At 44.3% G+C, this 20,350-nt stretch overlaps 1 protein-coding gene and 1 long non-coding RNA gene across 18 annotated transcripts in view; one reads left to right on the top strand and one right to left on the bottom strand.

The window, feature by feature from the left end:
- LOC119870859 overlaps positions 1 to 15,005 on the top strand; it is a 59,919-nt gene extending 44,914 nt beyond the window's left edge. For 2 of the 6 annotated variants that reach the window (XR_005354367.1, XR_005354357.1), the window contains 2 exons: positions 5,542 to 5,692; positions 7,691 to 9,064. This is a non-coding gene — a long non-coding RNA (uncharacterized LOC119870859). Of the gene's footprint in view, positions 1 to 2,669; positions 2,747 to 5,541; positions 5,693 to 5,994; positions 6,047 to 7,690; positions 9,065 to 10,632; positions 10,737 to 14,297 lie in introns of those variants that run through there. The other 4 variants (XR_005354366.1, XR_005354361.1, XR_005354358.1 and 1 more) reach the window with 4 other exon arrangements.
- The window catches only part of CDK20 (cyclin dependent kinase 20), a 39,098-nt gene continuing 25,402 nt past the window's right edge, over positions 6,655 to 20,350 (bottom strand). For 3 of the 12 annotated variants that reach the window (XM_038527338.1, XM_038527335.1, XM_038527334.1), the window contains 5 exons: positions 12,833 to 12,991; positions 12,139 to 12,349; positions 10,978 to 11,156; positions 10,766 to 10,893; positions 6,655 to 7,200 (listed from right to left, as the gene is read on the bottom strand). In XM_038527338.1, coding sequence (XP_038383266.1) covers positions 7,074 to 7,200; positions 10,766 to 10,893; positions 10,978 to 11,156; positions 12,139 to 12,349; positions 12,833 to 12,991 — 804 coding nt within the window. In that variant the 3' untranslated portion in view covers positions 6,655 to 7,073. Of the gene's footprint in view, positions 7,201 to 10,018; positions 10,294 to 10,663; positions 10,894 to 10,977; positions 11,157 to 11,636; positions 11,834 to 12,138; positions 12,350 to 12,832; positions 12,992 to 20,350 lie in introns of those variants that run through there. The other 9 variants (XM_038527336.1, XR_005354342.1, XM_038527337.1 and 6 more) reach the window with 9 other exon arrangements.

The following is a 20,350-nucleotide window of genomic DNA, read 5'->3' as shown; positions in this document are numbered from 1 at the left end:
AAGGAAAATTTCAGAACCAAGAGACCATTTAAGTTGACCTGGGGCACTCACCTTTGATTCACAATTTTTACTTGAGTAGCAATATCCTAAGTCATCCCAGCAGACTAAGGATGGGCAGAGTGAGAGTGGCAGTCAGGATGGCATGACTTGCAGGGATGTGAGGCAGTGGCTATTATATCATAACTCCTGAGGGTGCTAACTTATTCATATAAAAAGGAAAGAAAAGGGGATCCCTGGGTGGCTCAGCAGTTTGGCGCCTGCCTTTGGCCCAGGGCGCCATCTGGAGTCCCGGGATCGGGTCCCACGTCGGGCCCTGCGTCGGGCTCCCAGCATGGAGCCTGCTTCTCCCTCCTCCTGTGTCTCTGCCTCTCTCTCTCTCTCTATCATAAATAAATAAATAAATAAATAAATAAATAAATAAATAAATAAATAAATAAATATCTTAAAAAAAAAAAAAGAATTCATGAACTGTCTTCCACCTTAATGGATAATTGGGGTCCCCACACCCAGTTCCCAGCTCTAAATTTACAGACGCAGAGCACGCTGAGTGAAAGAAATTCAGTTCTACCTCAGAAACTAACATGCCTTTAACTCCACTGCAAATGTACACAGTAGGTATTCTTTCAGTCATTTCTCAAAGGAACCTATGGCCATTTGCCAGGTAACCATGCACTAGGAAGGTCAAGGGCATATCTTCTCAGGTGAAGGACAAGCTGCTGCACTTCAAATATCTCTCCACTTAAAAACAATGAAAATAACACTTTGTGGATCTCTCTGGAATCTGAATTTGGAGGCAGCAAGTACCAAGCTGGGAATACTCCTGTGACTCACTTACTGGGCAACCCCAGAGGCTGCCAAACTGTCAGGGGCCCAGAGCCAGAGCAGGCCCTACAGTGATCCTAGCTGTGGCATAAGATGTCCTCCTTGACAAACATTATATGGTCTCATTCATTTGGGGAATATAAAAAATAGTGAAAGGGAATAAAGGGGAAAGGAGAGAAAATGAGTGGGAAATATCAGAGAGGGTGACAGAAAATGAGATACTCTTAACTCTGGGAAACGAACATGGGGTGGTGGAAAGGGAGGTGGGCAGGGGGTGGGGGTGACTGGGTGACGGGCACTGAGGGGGGCACTTGATGGGATGAGCACTGGGTGTTATGCTATATGTTGGCAAATTGACTTCCAATAAAAAGAAATTAAAAAAAAAAAAAGATGTCCTCCTTGATCCTAGAACTCAGCAGGTCAGAAGGTCTGTGACTGGTAAGGATATAGTATTCTGGAGTAACTCTGTGCCTTCTAGAGGAGAACCGGTAGTCTGAAGAGCAGCTCCTATGTCCTGGTAGCAGAGATCACCCAACAGCAGGACACAAAGTGAGAACTGATCAGAGTTTCCCATCATAACTAGATGTGATATGATCCACCCACCACAGAATCTGGTGTACACAGCAGTGATCTATTGTGCTATGGTAGTGGCCCGTGTGAGGCTGGCATAAGCGTGGCTATAAGGCCTAAGTAAATCACAGGAACAGATGATCCAGATTCCTACCTGTGCTGCCTCTCCCTCAACCAGCACCTGTGCTTCATAGGGGAGAGGAGAGGGGCAGTTTCTATGACTAACCAGCACGAGGAAAGGACTCAGAGTGAATCACAAGTAGGCTGGCTTGTTATATGGCTGTTGGCTGAAATGGCCTCCTACCACACTGCTGCCCCATTATAGCACCACTTGGGATATCTTTGAAAGACACTGTGAAAGGAAGTCCTTCAAATAAACCAAGCTGAGAGTGGCTCGTTCATTCATAAGAAAATGCCTGGAGGTAGAGACATACATGGACTTTTGGCAGAGACCATGTAGTGCAGGGAAGGCTCGCAGTAACATAGGTCACAGGATGACCATCCTCTGGCTGCCAGGCACTCTTCTCACCAATCCAGTCCTTGTGCAAAGGTCCATGGACAGCATCAGGGATAAGGGCTAAGCACAGGCTCGATGGCAAGGATTTCCCATATCAAGACTCACAGTTGCCACCAAGCTGAAGGATTGTCCAGTGGACAACAGATTGATGCTATCAACTTGGTACCATTAATCATGGGCCAATATTCTGTCCTCCTGACTCCTGGCCATGGTTCTGCCAGGGCAGAACCCAAAGACTTACAGAATGCCTTACCTGTGATATCCCACAGTACTGCCACAGTATCCCACAGTACTGCCTCAGAACAAAGGACTCATTTTATACCAAAGGAGATGTGACCATGAGCTCTTGGCAATAGAACGCACTGGTCTTGTCCCATACCCATCATCCAAGATTAACTGGCCTGTTGTGATGGGGACATGGCCCACTGACAGTTCCACTATGGTGCTGGCCAGGGATCAACACTTAGTGAGGCCTGGAGACCATCTTCCAATCCAGGATGGGGCATACATTCTGAAGCAATGACCAATGACGGTGCTACTACTGCTAGAATACATGAGTCTGAGAACCAACAGGTAGAAGAGTGGCCCCACCTATAATGATAGCCACCAATCCTGCATATTTTGTTGTTTGAGCTCTTGGGGATTACAGATAGGTCCTAGCTCCTGGAGATAGGAGTGGAGGCAATTTAGGGTCACAGCAAGCATCCCTCTTACGGGGAAACTGTAACTACCACCTGAGTTTTATCTTGTTCTTGGCCAGTGGCCCAACAGGCAAAGAAAGGACTGGCTCTGATGATTGGGATCGTAACTGACGAACATCAGGGATGAAGGTGGCTGGTAGGTAATGAGGTAGAGTGGAGTGTCTACATCGCAGGTAAGTAACTGGGTATCTCTTAACTGTTAAACCCAGCAATGACTTTCAATGAGCAACCATTACCTTGGGGATGAAGATCTGAGTCACTCCACCAAACAACTCAGCCCAAAGTGCTGCTTAAAGGGAATCCTGCAGAGGGATTCTTGCTCGTTTCACTAGTGCTCTTGTCACAGGTGTCCAGAACAGGTCTTCTTCAACTTTGGGACACCAGTCACACTTGCAAAGACTAAGGACACCTTTGTTCTTGGCAGATGGGGGCTCAGGGATGGCACGCCCCACAATGACATCCAAGGGCTGTCCTCAGTGGGAGGGAGTGGTGCAAAGGGTGGACTGAGCTGGGACGCAAAACTTATACACCTCCAATTCCCTCAACCAGATCCCCCTCTCCCTCAGGGCATTAGAGCTGACTGTCAGCCACCTAGGAGCTGGATGGTGTATACTAGAGGTGCACACAAGTGAGCCCCACACTGAGCTAGGACCACAAAGAGCTACACCCTCAGAGCAAAGGAGATTAGCATCTAAACCTGCCCCATCCTGAAAAGTGCTGGGAATAAGAGAAGGCAGCCTTCTGCTGAACAGAATAGGGGATGTTGGGGGGTGCTAGGGAGCTGAGACACTGTTACCCTGAACTACAGGACTGGAATACATACCTTGGATTGGCCAAAGACGTCCAGATGTGACCAAGATTGAGGCAGCTTCCATCACTGGGTCCTGTGTCCATGTGTCTGTAAAGAGCATCATCCAGCTTTCTGCCCCCCCCCCCCTTTTTTATGCCAGCCTAATAGTGCAAAGTGATAGGTCATTATTGTTCTACTCTGCTGTGGTTACTACTGATTGTGAGCATTTTATCCTGTACTTCAGTGTTTGGTTTCTTCTGTAAATTATGTTTCCCCTTAGTTCGATTTGGGGGTTGCTGTCAACAGCATGTCTTAATTTTGGTTATGGTGTCACTTGTACAAAAGATTTAAATTTTTATAGGGAGTATTTTGCTATGGGCTTTAGTTTTGTATTATTTAATCATGCTTTAGAAGCCTCCCCTTTTCTAATTTTCCACCATAATGTTAAAAAAAGTTATTTAGATCCTTCATACATAAAAAACTTATTTTTGTGCACAGTATGAGGAAGGAATCTGACTTTACAGCCAATCCTTCCAAGATCACTTGCTGAAGCATCATTTCTCCATTCTGACTTCAAATGTCACTTATAAACCAAATTTCCAAATACACATGGGTCTGTTTCATCTATGGTCTATTCACGCACTGATGCTACTTGTCTCAATGATAAAGTTTAATTTTGTTTTTATAATTCACAGGGCAAGTCTATCCTTTCCTTTGCCCTTTTGTTTCTGAAAAAAAAAACAAACAAAAAACAGAAAAAGGCTACTCTTGTATTCTTATAGCTCCATATACAACCGATATCCATCTTTCTACATTCTCTTTTTAAAATGGTAGCCATTTTCAATATATGGCCTCTTTAAAGTAGCAATTCTTCTATGAACATGGGCCATCTCTCTTCTTTATTCCTTTAGAAAAGTTGTGTTTTTTCTTCATAAATTTTCTTTGTGGATTCCAAGATATTATAGTTTCTGGTGTTATTGTGAATGGGATAATTTTTCTATCTTATTTTCTAATTGTTACACTGATTTCAGTGTAACAATCACCAATCATGATTTGCTACTTCTAATGATTTTCTTAGGGTTTTAAAGGAGATAGTACTGTTTAGAAATTATAGCACACATACTCATTTTTATTTTTTTTTAATTTAATTTCAAAAGTATTAATTATAGTGGTGATCCATGTCAAGTTTACCTTCTCATGTCAGAAATGTTTCTGATTACCTGTCATTAAGCATGTTTGCAGTCTTTTGTATTCCTTTTATCCAGTTAAGAAAATATCTTCTATTCTTATTTTAAAATTTAGTAATTTCTGCGGAGATTTTCTCTTATTATTTAAAAGTGAATTTTAATGAGGTATGTGCATGTTTGGTGTGACTGTCTTTTGAAAAAAATTATTATAGTTAGCAATTAATATTTTGGAATTTGTTAAGACTTCACTTGTGGTCAAGTACTAGGAATTCTTCAATATTTTCTATCTACTTCTCTACTTAATAGAGTATCTTGGGCTGCATGTGGGGTAATAGAGGCTCTGAGGAAGGCTCAAATCTGCCTGCTGGCAGGAATGAGAGGTGCCGTTAAGGCCCCCATGCTCCCCCAGCAGCCGCAGTCCTCACCACATGAGAGGAAAGCCTCAGAACTTGGATTCAGAGGACCAGAGAGCATGACACACACTGTTTCCCCCAGGCAGTGGCATCACATCTCACAGACCTCACTTTCCTGTGAGGAGCCCGTCTGTAGACTCAGCACACACCTTCCGCAAGAGCTTCCTGTGCTCCCATTAGGACTCCCTCTCCAGGCCTCCCACACCATACCCAAAGCAGGGGTCCACGGAGCTGTCCGCGGGCAGGGCAACCAGAGCCAGCACACGCCAGGCCCTGGCTGCTGCTTTCCCTTCGCACTGACTGCACTGCTTTCCCACGTCCACACCGCTCAGGTGGCCATACACTCACCATTCTCTTATCTGACCTCCCCTCTTTTGCCAACACTCCAACCTCTTTCCATGCATCTTCAGTAAAAGCTCCTGTATCTCAACTTACCTGAACTTTCCCTTCATCTTCTGAACGAAACAGCTATTTCCTTTTTGCTGTGTCACATGTGTGTTTATTTCAGCTAACTTCTCGTCTCCTCTCCATTTCCCCCAAGGCTGTATATGCAGGATGCACCAGGACTGCTGAGTACCAGAGAACAGTAATAGGACTAGCAGAGAGTTCTGACTTCAAGATGACAAAGACCTTGGGTTTCCACATATCTTACGTTATGTAAGATATTCACACCAGGGGAGGCTGGGCAAAAGGTATGTGGAATCTGCTGCAGTGTTTGCAACTTTTCTGTAAACCTAAAGTTATTCCCAAATAAACCTTATCTTAGATTTAAAAGGGGGTTGGATATAGATTTTCTCCTTTTGAGGAAATGACTGCATCTGGGCTTTTCTAAATGGGGCACAGATGCTCTGTTGGGTATGAAGTATATATATTAGGAAAAGGAGGTATTGGTACTGGACAAAAGGACAGACTGTAGTAAAGAGCTTTTCATCTTCATTGTTTCTCGATAATTTTTTCCTATTTTTTTTTTCTTAAAGATTTTATTTATTCACAGGAGACACAGGCAGAGAGAGAGAAGCAGAGATACAGGCAGAGGGAGAAGCAGGCTCCATGCAGGGAGCCCGACATGGGACTCGATCCCGGGTCTCCAGGATCACACCCTGGGTGGAAGGCAGGCGCTAAACTGCTGAGCCACCCGGGCTGCCCAATTTTTTCCTATTTTTTAAGAATTTCTCACTGTGAGTCTTGACTGGGAGCTGCTCAATTGAAGCTAAAGGGCTGAGATTCTCCCATCCTGGCCCAGGTGGTGTGCGCATGTGGCGAGTTGGAAAATCAGACACATGCTGGTGTTCTGAGCCTTGAAGTCCCACTTTCCCGGGCAGCTGGCATGTTTTCAGACAGCGTCAGTGCCATGTGTGCAGTGGCGGCCATACGGGAGTGCTGGGGGAACATGACAGCAGACACGATCTTGCTGGAACAGGCCATGGTTGCTGCCTGCTGCCCCACTTTCTGTGGTCCCATGTCTGCTTCTCCAGCCTTCCTATTGACCCAGTGCAATGCTCTATTTCCTTCCAGAAAATTCCTAGCTAGCTTTCTGTTCCTGTTGCTTGCAGTTGAGAACTCTAATGATACGCCTACCAAAGCAGCCAGGGCTTCCCTGTGGACCAACTCCAGGGATGCCACTTGCACAAAATGCAGAATGGTACCCCTACAGTTATGCAATGGTTATACAACCATTTATTAACGTCTGACGCATGTAACAGAAAAGGAAAACAAACACAGTTCCTTACTTCATTACATATCTGAACAAAAAAACAATCAAGGTACAAACTCAGCACCCTGGAACATGGGCCTTCTTGAATCCACTCTTCTCCCACTTTACTGAGTAAGCGTGGGCAGGTGGCATGGCAGCTGAACAACAGGTCAGTAATGGGTTAACTGTTACTGGTCATGCTTCTTGTCTGACAAACAGAAACACTATACGTCCTTCATTGGCTTGTTGTGAAAATTAAAGTCACATAGCACTGTGCCTGTCTCATAAGAGGCATTTGAGAATTGCTTGCTCCTTTCCCAATGTTGATAAAATAATTTAGTTTGTATGTAGACAAGCTCTTCACCAAAGTGAGATTATCTTCAATCGACGCAATCATCTGAACCATGCTGCACGTTGAAGCAATATGACCTCAGAATACTCGTCCCAATGCTTCTGGCTTCTATACCTACAATGCTCATACTGTCGCTTTCCACATGGGTGAATCCACTGCGAAAGGAAGGGACAGGCTGCATGTTAACTTGAGAAAGACATACTTTTAAGTAGTTAAGCTTTTATATGGGGGATCCCTGGGTGGCTCAGCGGTTTGGCGCCTGCCTTTGGCCCAGGGTGTGATCCTGGAGACCCGGGATCAAGTCCCACGTCGGGCTCCCTGCATGCAGCCTGCTTCTCCCTCTGCCTGTGTCTCTGCCTCTCTCTCTCTCTGCGCCTCTCATGAATGAATAAAAATCTTAAAAAAAAAAAAAAAAAAAAAAGCCTTTACATGAAGATGGAGCACAACCTCTGGACCTTCTCCACCCTCGAGCACCCCATCTATGTTGAGATTGGTGTTCATTCCTAACAATGAGCAAACATGCTCATGCTTTGGAGTGGGCATGTCAGCTGTGGGCCCTCCTAATGGTAGTTGCCTGAATCACGATTCCAGCAAGTCTAGAAACTTCTGATAGAGGAGAATGGGTAACTAATCCAATCTCTGCAGGGTAGTCATTTTCCCAGCACTGAGAATCAGCCCATCAACTCCCGACCAGCCTTAGTGAAAGACACCAGCGTGGAACTGATGGGGCCAGCACCTTCCATGATGCTATATTTGCCCAGCAAGACAGACAATGCCGCTCTGAGGCACGACAAGGAGTGAGCAGGTGTGGAGAGAACTGAACCAGCCAAATCACACAGGCCTCGAGTTTTCTGTGGAAGCTGGTTTGTGCAATAGATTGCTTCTAAAATATTGCCACTTTGGCTTTCAGGAACTACCTTCTAGCTTAGAATAAATTCCACACTGAGTTTAAGTAGCAACTGAAGTTCTACTAACTTAGAAATTAGTAACAAGAGTGGAAGGTGGCATCTCCAGGATCTCAGAAACCTGCAGGGCTGCTAGCCTACACGGGGGCCAGGTGTGCAGCAGGTGGCATGCCAGTCAGCCAGTGGTCCGCACGGTTTGCTGGCAAGGAAGGTTGAACTAGCATGTTTCCTTCTCATTCTCTTTGGAGAATTCCTTAGTCTTTCCTCAACTGATTTCTGGTAAATGATGTGCAGAGCAGTCCAACCATCAGCACCAACCTATTTAGATTTCCATCACTCCAGGGGATCTGTTGTGCCCATCTGCAGTGAATCCCCACCCACACCCAGCCGCAGGAAGCCAAGGTTTCCCTGGTTTCTAGAGACTTGCCTTTTCTAGATGGGTCATGTAGTTGGAATCACACTACGTGGGCTCACACATCTGGCTTCCTTCTTGGAACACAATGTTTTGTGGCTCACCCACACTGAGTGTACAAAAATACTTTTCCCTGTCATGGTGCAGTCAGATTCCTGTCTGGGCGAATCCATTTACCAGCTGATGGGCACTCTGGGGTTATGTCGAATAAAGGTGCTAAGAACATTCACATACATGTCCTTGTGTGGACATTTCTCTTCGTTTGATCCCTGGGGATATGTAGCTAGGTTGCTGGTAAATTTATATTTAACAGACCCATTTTCCCTATTTTCTTGAGCAAATTAATTTATGTATTATGTATTCACAGATGAAACTGAAAAGCTCTCAGAAAGTACTGGTTATATCTTGCAGTATTCAAAAAGGTGCTAGAAAAAAACCTATGCGGAACAGCATGAAGCAAGATTGCTGGGTTTATTGTTGCCAAATGAAGCTCCCCCCACAAAAAAAATTACCACTAAACTACAGATTTCTGGAGGAATCTGTTCTGAATTAGGAAAGGAGCATAATTTGGGACGCTGGGGGAGCAGGGAGCTCAGTTCAGCTCAGGTCGTGATCCCAGGGTCCTGGAATCGAGTCCCATATCAGACTCCCCACAGGGAGCCTGCTTCTCCCTCTGCCTGTGTCTCTGCCTCTCTTTCTGTGTCTCTCATGAATAAATAAATAAGATCTTAAAAAAAAAAAAAAGGAAAGGGGCATAATTCAACATCATGATCCATTCTGGGGTCCTGATTAAAGCACATTGCTTAAAAGAATTCTAAGTGTGTTACTTATTTGTCACATTGAGAATGGGGTCATTTCAGTGAAGGAGAATTCTTTAAAGACACATATAGAAAAGAGGGGGGAAGGTTGAGGCCAACATGGAAGCACAATTCCCTCCTGGGCAACCTCCCCACCTGGCCATCTTCCAGCGACCATGAAAACAAGCATCTACACTGTGTGTCCCTCAGAGGAGGAAGCCATCATGACAGTCTGAGTGGTTGTGGCATCTAAGTAGGACCTCTCCTGCCTGAGAGGCTTGTCACAAAGGCCAGCCTCTGGTCACACAGACTCAGCATGCCCCTAAGGGCAGGTAAATGAAGGGGCAAGTGTGCCGGGGTGTTAACTAGCAAAAATAGAGCAGTGTAGATGCAAACGTGGCCTCAAACTTCAGAGGAATTTAAGGAGGAATCCTGAGTGAGGAAGCAATGGATACAAGTCCTTCTCAGAATGAGAGCATCAGGCTGTCCACTATGCTTTGTTCAGGAAGTTAAGAGAGGCTGTTAGAATCTACTTACAGGGCCAGTTATCCTATGATTTAAGTTGAATCTGTATCTTATCAGAAAGTTGAGCTTCTAAAAAGGAATGAAAGGGAGAAGAAATGTGTGGGAAATATCAGAAAGGGAGACAGAACATAAAGACTCCTGACTCTGGGAAACGAACTAGGGGTGGTGGAAGGGGAGGAGTGCGGGGGGTGGGGGTGAATGGGTGATGGGCACTGAGGGGGGCACTTGACGGGATGAGCACTGGGTGTTATTCTGGATGTTGGCAAATTGAACACCAATAAAAAATCAATTTATTAAAAAATAAAAATAAAAATAAAAATAAAAAGGAATGAAATTTTTCTGTATTAATTAGGAATTTACTTTAGTAATTATCTTCAAATGACAACTGATTAAAACTCAGAAATAAGATAGATTTGTTACAGAAATCTGTAATTTTTTGAATATTTGGTTTTGGGCTTGGTATTTTTCCACTGAAAACAATAAAACATCTGCCACAGGAGGCTGAATCTACTCAGACCTCATCAAGTCACTGACAGCTGTCTGTGATCTCAGCGTGAGTGGCCCCGCAGGGTAAGGCCTGTACGCCCTGGCCATTTTGCAGAGCTCCATCTAGCAAGAAGAAACCTAAGTGATTTCAAGATCCTAACTATAGAATCCAAAGTAAAACTGCAATCTGAGGACTGTTCCCATCTAACCTGCACCGACCACACCACCACCTGTGTTTGGTAACTGGTTTTGGAATTGGCAGCTTAGGGTGGGGGCAAGAGTAGGGCTGCAGGCCTGAGCTGGCCCACCGTCACTGTGCTTCTCCGTGGGACTGTACATAAACAGCCTCATCTCAGAGCCTCTGCTTCATCTGGGAAGAGCAGCACCGCGTGCAGGTGGTGGTTTGTACATTAGAGGAAGTCATGCAGATGATGCTTAGCATCTTTTTTTTTTTTTAAGCAGAGGAGAAAATGGCATCTGAGTGGCAACTTGCCTCAGGTTCCTGGATCGTCCCAGACACCCCCTGTCCAGATGCTGCTCGCGGGTCAGGTGAGGTCACTTCACAGGTAAAGTGGAGGAAACTGGGAGCAGTTACCTGGCCCATCTGTGGGAGCCCCCAAGCAGGTGATAGCAGCTCTTGAGGACAGGAAACTTATTTTCCTTATTCCACACGTAGACTCGCAGAGAGAGGTCGAAGGAAGCCGTGAGGACTCGGCTCTGGTCCTTGAAATGAGAAGCCCAGTGAGGCGGGGCCGCAGGCTCTGGGAGCGGGGCCGCGATGCAGGTGCATGGCGGGCGGGCACTCACCACCCACATGGATGTGATGGGCTTCTGGTGGTCCTGAAAGGCTGCCAGCTGCAAGCCCTGGATGGTGAAGAGCACCAGCTCCAACCCAGACACCAGCAGGACCACCTGCGAGCCATGGCCCTTCATGAGGTGAGGAGGCATCATGTTGTCTGGCAGGAGGAAACTTGCAATCTGTTGTACTTTTTCAAATAAAAACACACAGATTGTCATCTCTCAATAGTGTCTGGGAGTGGAGCACACATGCCTCATCTAAGATGACAACGAGAGGGTGACACTCTGTGATCGCACCTGCATGTACCCGGGAAGCCTCCCTTTCATCTGCTCTCCAGCACTGATGACGGTGCCCTAGGTAAGGGGACTACAAAGATTCGCAGCAAGGTGCACATGGAAGTGATACTATCTGGCACACACCTTCTGGGGGATGGGCTCCCTGCCCTTCCCCATCTACAACAGGGGCAAGAAGTGGCCTCCTGAGAACTAACATTTGTAACATCTGCCAAGAACTATTACTGAAGATACTGTCTTTTATACTGCATAGCATTCCTTGTTTAGAAAAATTAACTGGATCATTTCCTTATGGTTTAGCACCAGGAAAAAAAAAATCACCTCTTTTGAAGAATTCATGCTCATACCGAACAAGGGATTATAATAATACACACCTTGTTTCCCTTTTCTCCTCAGCTGCCAGGAAGCTCAGAGTAAAACTTAGAGCCAAATGATTATATGACTGTAACACAAAAGAAAAAATGCCAAGGGCCACAGGGCAGGCCAGTCACAGTGACATGCAGTCCGGGAGACAAAGGAGGCAGAAAAAGAGATAACTATAGGTCTTATTTTCCTGCTGGCCGGGAGCAACCTGGGAAAGAAATGGTGTGGCTTTTACTCATCCGCACACTCAGCATCAAGAAGAGTGTGTTTGCCATAGTTGTGACAAAACACTGAGGAGGGGTGAGGCCGTATGTGGCCAGTGGTTGGTGTCTGGATCCCAGGGCCACACAGAGGACCCGGCACACGGCAAGCACTCAACCATGCGGCCAGTACAAATAATCACAAACAAGACACTTGTTGGGAGGGAAGAAAAGTGTCCCAAAGGAAAGCGGAGGACTCTGTACTGGAAGCACCACAGTGCAATAGTGACTGGCCTGCTGCGGGGACCCTTACCCACAGCGTCCACACCTTTCTGGGACTGCTTGGTCCCCAGCTCGTAGGTGGTGATGGCCAGCCGCATGTTGTCACTGTTTCTGTGCATCACCATCAGCCTGGCTGTCTCGTCAGGGGCCCAGCAGGCTCTGGACGTCAGCAAGACGGGCAGAGTGCTAGAGACGGGAGGCTCATCCTCCACCACACACCGCAGGGACTGAGTGTAGAACACCTGGGGAAACATGGCCACATGGTCCCTGTGCTGACCACCACCCAGAAGGGCCACAGACCCACGCCTGGTGATCTCGCTGAGTCTCACAGGGCTGCCCATGTCACTTGTGCACCCTCTTTTCCACATAGCTCGGATGGGCCTGTCTGGCCCCACTGGAAACACCCGGCACACCAGTCCCGGGTCAGTTGGTGTGACAGGACAACCACATCAACGGCTCTGGTGGTTTTGGGCAGCGTACGTCACTGATGTGGCTTTTGCCGCCAGCGTCTTGCTCTGTATTCCTGTCCTACACACTTCGAAGTCTGTTCCAGGTGACTCCTCTGGCCCTGGACCATCCTGTCTGAAGGTCCCAGTGCTTCCGGCAAGCTTGGTCCTGCCCTGGAAGCCACCCCCCCAGACACATCCATGAGCCTGGGTACAGAACCCACCACCTTGCATGAACAAAGCCAGCCTCTGGAGCAGAGGACACAACCCACCACTGACCTTTGGGCCGAGGTCTGAGTCCTGGGTTGAGGCAAACACCCACTGGCTGTCGGGAGAGCAGAGGAGACTGGTGGGGCTGCTGGGAAACACGCTGGTCCAGGAAAGGAGCTGCAGCTGGGGCACAGTCAGCGTATACATGACACCCTCAGCAGAGGCCACCTGCACAGCAAGGGCCGTGGTCAGCACAGGGCCTCCCCCAAGGGGAGAGGCCAATTGCTCAACTGCCTCCTTGCTGGGGCAATGCCACCTCCTTACGCCTGAAACAAATGTGTTTGAACAGCACATGTGCCTTTGGGGCAAACCGTCTGCTCCTCCAGAGCTCCCTCCATCTGTTTTACTGAAGTGGCATCCGCAAACAGCCTTGCTGTTTTCAGCTTCAAATGCTCCTTGGAAATAGTTATTGTCTGACATTTCCCACAACTTTTTGCTTTCTCTCACTGATGGAAATCTAAGTTGTTCACAAATGTTGTCACTGCAGCCCTGAGCATTCCTGCACACAAGCTCCATGAACCATGCCAGCCCTCTCTCTGAGAGAGCCCCAGAGCCTGCCTCATTGGGTCAGACTGTCATACCGAAGACTCAATAGGAAAACAAACTTTTCAAAAAAAGCACAGATCTTCTTTGCCATACCTACTTACCCTCATCTAACTTACTGTAATGCTGGTCTTTGAAAATGTCTGCTCATCTAATAGGTGAAAGCCTCATCTTAGTGTCACTTTCTTGATTAGCAGTTAGTAATTGCATATTATTGGCCATTTGTACTGTTTCCAATAATTGACTATTTTTCAACTAGATTCATATAATCTGGAATCAGTGCTTTTTAAAAATATTTTATTTATTCATGAGAGACAGAAACACAGGCAGACGGAGAAGCAGGCTCCATGCAGGGAGCCCAATGTGGGACTTGATCCTGGGACTCCAGGATCATGCCCTGGGCTGAAGGCAGGCACTAAACCCCTGAGCCACCCAGGGATTCCCCTAGTATCAGTGCTTTGTTAAAGAAAATACAGTGTTTTCTCACAATTTTCATGAATCTTAATGTTATAATATTTTCCAATTCAGATGTTTTGGATTTTTTTTTTGATGTTTTGGATTTTTAGTAAATCAAGCCTATATCATTTTTCTTGATTCAAAGATCATTTATATATATATATTTTTTAATTTATTTATTCATGAGAGATACAGAGAGAGAGAAGCAGAGACACGGGCAGAGGGAGAAGCAGGCTACATGCAAGGAGCCTGATGTGGGACTCGGTCCCGGGACTCCAAGATCACACCCTAATCAAAGGCAGATGCTCCAATCGCTTAGCCACCCAGGCGTCCCTCATTTATATATTCTTCAGATTATTTTATACTATTGTCTTTTACATTAGTTCTTAATTACCGTAAGTATATTTCTACAAACAGAGTGACATGGGAGTAACCTGTTTTTCCTTCCTGTCCATATGTTCCATTTCTCCAACAGCTTGTCCTTCACCTACTGCACTTCTACATGGAGCACTCTCTGGACTTTCTATTCTGTTCAATTTATGTAAAGAAACCTGTTCTTACTGGCCAAGAAAACAAAAACTTCAAAATGCTCAGAAAATGGCAGCAACATTCAAACAAAGTCATTAGAAGTGAAAGAAAGAAACAAAACATTTTCGCTGTTAGAACCATTCCCCAAAGGACCATCAACAATCAGAGATCAGTAGCCACACCCCGACATGAATCAAGTATCATAAAATAAGCATATGCAGAAGGACCACTCTGAATTGGAAATTCAACGCTTAAACTGAAATGGACAAAAAGATGTGAAATGAGAATTAAATTAATTCAGGAAATACACTGAAAAAAAATTATCTTAAGAAAAACCAGCAATATGCCTAAGAGAGAATATATTCTACTGGACCAATAAGGAGTCTAAAAAAGAAAACAAGTAAGAGAACAAAGATGGAATAGAGAGCTAAGATGAATCCAAGAGCAGGTGTTCAAGAAGACGGGCAAAGAAGATCTAGTAAACATAGAAGTGAAGCTCCTGCAGAAGAAAAGTAACAATTAACAGACTAATACTTAAAACTCACATACAATGAAACTTTCTGGAAAAAGGAAAAAAGAAAAAAAAAAAAAAACCTGAATCCATATATCAACAGGGTACATATGTTCCTGGAAAAGTTAATCCAGGATGGTCACCGCAGACACCTCCCAACAAAACTACCAGACTGGAAATATTTCAAAAATCCTTCATGCCTTTGATTTAAAAGTCCAAGTGTCTAACAAGGAAAATGGAAAATAAGTCAAGATGGAAGTAGACTTTTCAACAGACACATACACAGTGAAATAGTATTTTCACAAAACTCAAGAGGAAGATGAACCAGGGATTTAGGGCCCCACCAGGCCATCCTACAAGCCTCCAGGCTACAGAAAAGTGGTGTCAGTCCCACAAGGATGGATCCAAGAGACTTCTTCGGGGATCTACTAAAGGATGGGCCCCACTAGACCATGAGATACAGGGAAAATGTCACCAAGACTGATGTGACTACTAAGTACAGTACACACTATAGGTCAAAGAGTTTTTAAAAAGTGAGATAAGGAAGAACAGTGTATAATGTTGCATGTTCTCAAAGAGGAGGGAGAATAATCAAAATACAGTAAGTTCACTGAGGGGATCCCTGGGTGGCTCAGCAGTTTGGCACCTGCCTTTGGCCCAGGGCATGATCCTGGAGTCCCAGGATCGAGTCTCATGTCGGGCTCCCGGCATGGAGCCTGCTTCTCCCTCCTCCTGTATCTCTGCGCCTCTCTCTCTCTATCATAAATAAATAAATAAATAAATAAATAAATCTTAAAAAAAAAAAAAAGAATAAGTTCACTGATCACCATGGAAGGAAAGGGATACCATGGAAAGCCAACACATAAAACAGTATATAAGCCTGAATAAGGAAAATGGAAACAAAGTATTAAGACAAAGGTAACTACCCCAACACAAATACAAACCCTCCTAAATAACAAAAGATATCACCTTTACCCCAAAACTCATACATAAAACAGGGAAAACATACTTGGGGAAAGGAGCCCAGTAATGTGCCACATCACACCAAAAACGTGTCATAAAACAAAAGCTGAGATCAGGCACATGTGTGTCTTCAATGTAAATGGCTTAACTAACTTTATCAGAATAAAAAAGTTGATCACATTGACAAACAAAAGAAAACCTGACTGCATATTCACGAGGTTCCATCAAAACAGAAAAGTTAACCATGACAAAAGGGGAAAGGTGTGTCAGGCACACAGAAATCTTAGGAAGGAAGGTGAAGTGGGTCCTGATACCAGAAAGGGAGGACTCAGGCCCAAAGCAGGAAATCCAGCAACAGACACTTCCTACCCCTGTGAAAATTAATAAAAGTAAACCTCCACTAGAATGGAGTCAGGGGGCCAGCAGGGAGAGGTTTCACACCAAGCACAGACCCTCCTGGAAGAGAAGGACTGCACAGGTGGATGCAAACTTACTACCCCAGCAGGAAGCTTTCTTCCTTCCCAGCAACAGCCCAGCCAATGAGAGGCAGCCACAGCTCAGCCAATGAGAAGCCACTACATGTCCAGCTCCCAATTCACTCTGGGGACTTTTATTTTACAATAGCCCCTCCCTACACCCCCTTTCTTCTCTAAAAGAGCCTTTCTCTTTCTTTGTTTTGTGGACTTCTCTATGGTTTTGCCACAACTAGCTTGTCCTGATTCAATTCTCTGCTATTCCTAAGTGAATTTTTGCTATTAAAATAACTGGCAACTTTTTTTCAAGGTTAACAACACTAAAGGCTATAATTCACAATGAAGAAATAAAACCTCTGATACCTATCAAAGAAACACCCCAATCACCTTCACAAAGCAGACATAAGGAGAAACATGGTGACACAATAATAATGATAATACTTAAATATTTATGAATTAAACATATTATTATATAAAAATAAATAATAGTAATGCTCTCAGTCTAAGGCCAAGTAGACATAAAGTAAATATAAGACTTAACAATATAATTGGGGCACCTGGGTGGTGCAGTCAGTTGAGCCTTGGACTCTTGGTTGCCGCTCAGGTCATGATCTGGAGGTTGTGAGATTGAGTCCTGTGTTGGGCTCCATGCTCAGGGTGGAGTCTCCTCCCTCTCTCTCTGCTCCTCTCCCTACTGTGCTCTCATTAATAAAAAGACCTAACAATAATATTACTAATGACTATATTAGATCATTGTATCCCAATAATGGAGAATACACCTTTCTTGTAAGCACACACAAATGTTCACAAAAATTAAATGTATAATCACAAAGAAACCTCAGTAAATCCAATATGGTAAAGTAATGCAACATTCTCTGATCACAGTGAAATGAAACTAGAAATCAATAGAAATATTAAATAAAACAGACAAGGCACTAGCTAATATAATCATGAAAAAAAAAGGGAGAAAGCACATATACACACAAAAAAATGCAGGGCAATAAAGAAGATGTATTTATATACAACGGAATATTACTCAGCCATCAAAAAGAATGAAATCTTGCCATTTGCAACAACGTGGATGGAACTAGAGGATATTATGCCAAGCAAAATAAATTAGAGAAAGACAATTATATGCTCTTACTCATATGTGGAATTTAAGAAATAAAACAGATGAACATAGTGCAAGGGAAAGAAAAACAAAACAAGATGAAATTAGAGAGAGAGACAAACCCTAAGAGATTCCTAACTCCAGGAAAAAAACTGAAGGTTGTGGGTGATGGGCACTTGATGTAATGGGCACTGGGTGTTACATAAGATTGATGAATAACTAAATTCTACCCTTGAAACTAATAATACATTATATGTAACTAAATTCAACTTAAAAATATTTAAAATAACAGGGCAGAAACAAATGTTCAAATAGGGCAAATTTAAAGAAAAAAATCTCTGAAGAGTATTCTAGACAATTGTATGCATAAAAAGTCGAAAGCCTAGATACAGTGGGTAGTTTTCTAGGAAAACACAATAAATTAAAATTAATCCTAGCAGAGAAAGAAAAGCTTGAACAGACCAGTTTCCACAGAAGATGGTGAGAAAATGGTTTTAAAACTTCTCCACATAAAAAAGCACCCAGCACCAAATAACATAAGAAAAAAAAATTGTATCAAACTGAAAAACTAGGTAATTCCACTGAAACTTAAACTGTTCTGGGGGATTAAAAAAGAAGAAAAATGTTCACATTCCTTGAATGAATTATAGCATTTATATGTAAACCTGGTAAAGGAAGACCAAAAAACCCACAGACCAATCTCACATAGATCCAAATCCTAGTAAAACACCATCATTTAGAATGCATCAGCACATTAAACTGTGGAAGGAGCCATGATGTCCTCTGACAGATGAATGGATGAGGAAGATGTGGTCTATGTATAAATGAAATAGTAGTCAGCTATCAGAAAGGATGAATACCCACCATTTGCTTCGATGTGGATGGAACTGGGGGGTATGATGCTGAGTGAAGTAAGTCATTCAGGGAAGGACAATCATCATATGGTTTCCTTCATATGGGGAATATAAGAAATAGTGAAAGGAATTATAAGGGAAGGAGGGGAACTGAGTGAGAAAAATTAGAGAGGGAGACAAACCATGAAAGACTCTTGACTCTGGGAAACAAAGGGTTGCATAACAAACCTAAGGAGAAAAATCCTGTAATTATATCTGCATACTGAAAAGGCCTTCTGCAAAATACTACACCTGATCATGATTTTTGAAAACTAATAGTAAAATGTCACTCTTTCATTAACATCAGTCCTGAAACCAGCACCCATCCCCCCACAGTGAAGCTCTAGGTCATTCCCTACGGTCAACTACAAGGAGGAATGGCCAGCAAGGCCACCACTAATTAACTAGTATCATACGGGAAGTATGAGCCAGAGCACTCAGAGAACAGAAAGCAACGGGATGCCTAAGGCTTGAAAAAAATAAATATCTCTACCCATGGATAATAGGGTTTACCTAAAAAAATTAAGTGAATCAATTATAAAATAAATGCAAACAGGAGAACTGAGTAAGATGAAGAATTTTATAAAACCAACAACAGCTTTCATTTAAATAAATACCACCCAGTTAGAAAACAATGGAACAGAAAATATTTTCACCTATTGATGGAATAACAACAAATGATAGAATACTCTGGAATGAAGTTAACAATAAGAAATGTGCAAAATGGGGATCCCTGGGTGGTGCAGCAGTTTGGCGCCTGCCTTTGGCCCAGGGTGCGATCCTGCAGACCCAGGATCGAATCCCACATTGGCCTCCCGGTGCATGGAGCCTGCTTCTCCCTCTGCCTATGTCTCTGCCTCTCTCTCTCTCTCTCTCTCTCTCTCTGTGACTATCATAAATAAATAAAGATTTTTAAAAAATGTGCAAAATGTATCTGAGGGAAAATGTAAATCACTGAAGAGCATAAAAAGCAAACTTGAACCAGTGGAAATACATGATCTATTCTTGGAAAGACTGACTTGGCATCAAAGGTCATGTCCAGGGCAGTCCAGGTAGCTCAGTGGTTGAGCGCCGCCTTCAGCCTAGGCGTGATTCTGGGGATCCGGGATTGAGTCCCACATTGTGCTCCCTGCATAGTGCCTGCTTCTTCCCCTGCCTGTGCCTCTGCCCCTCTCTCTTTCTCTATGTCTCTCATGAATAAATAAAATCTTAAATAAATAAATGTCCATTTCTCCATGTGTGTATTTAAACTGAACCTGCCATCAGTGAAAATACCATTTTCTTTCCAGGAGACAGAAAATTTGATTCTATAGTTCATGTGGAAAAATAAACATGAAAGTAGCTAAGGAAACCTTGAAAAAAATAAAAAGTAAGGGAAGGCAGCCTTCCTAGATCTCACAAGCACAGTCCAGTTCTGGAACATCTCCAGCATCCCAGAAGTCCCCGTGTCTCAGCAGCCGCCTCCATCCCGGGGACCTTGGTCTGCTGACACTGCAGATTTGTTCTGTCAGGACTGCATCTCCCAGAAATGGAATCACATGACAGAGACATACTCTGTGTCCTCTCCTCCTCTTAGGAGGGCACTAGTCATTGGACAGAGGGCCCAACCTAAATCCAGAATGATTTTGCATGAGATCCTTAACCGGACACCATTTCCAAATAAGATCACATTCTGAGGCTCTGAGTAGGTGTGAATTTGGGGACTGGGGAACACCCTTTCCATTCCCTACCCGTGCACGTACAGGGTGAGCAATCTCCAAATCTGAGCCAAATCTTGGCAGGGGATGATCCTGCCCCATCTCCCTACAGGGCAACCCCAAGAAAATGAGTGCTTCTGGACAAAGCCTGCTGTCCTACAACAGTCCAGTAAAGGCTGCCGGCCACATCTGGGTCTCCAACTTCCCATGTAGGCATTTTGCCTTGGGATGTGGAGAGGCACCTTGCGGGCTGTGCCTGGCCAAGAAGGCTCCCTGCTGAAATAAAAATGGCATTGTCAGGATGGAGGCAGGCATGGGCCGTGCTGGGTCTTCCCTTTGTGGGAGGAAGTAG

Source organism: Canis lupus, chromosome 1, assembly GCF_011100685.1.
Source record: "Canis lupus familiaris isolate Mischka breed German Shepherd chromosome 1, alternate assembly UU_Cfam_GSD_1.0, whole genome shotgun sequence".
Classification (NCBI taxonomy): Eukaryota; Metazoa; Chordata; class Mammalia; order Carnivora; family Canidae; genus Canis; species Canis lupus.
The sequence above is the reverse complement of the archived record's forward strand: the minus strand, read 5'-3'. Positions and strand labels throughout refer to the sequence as shown.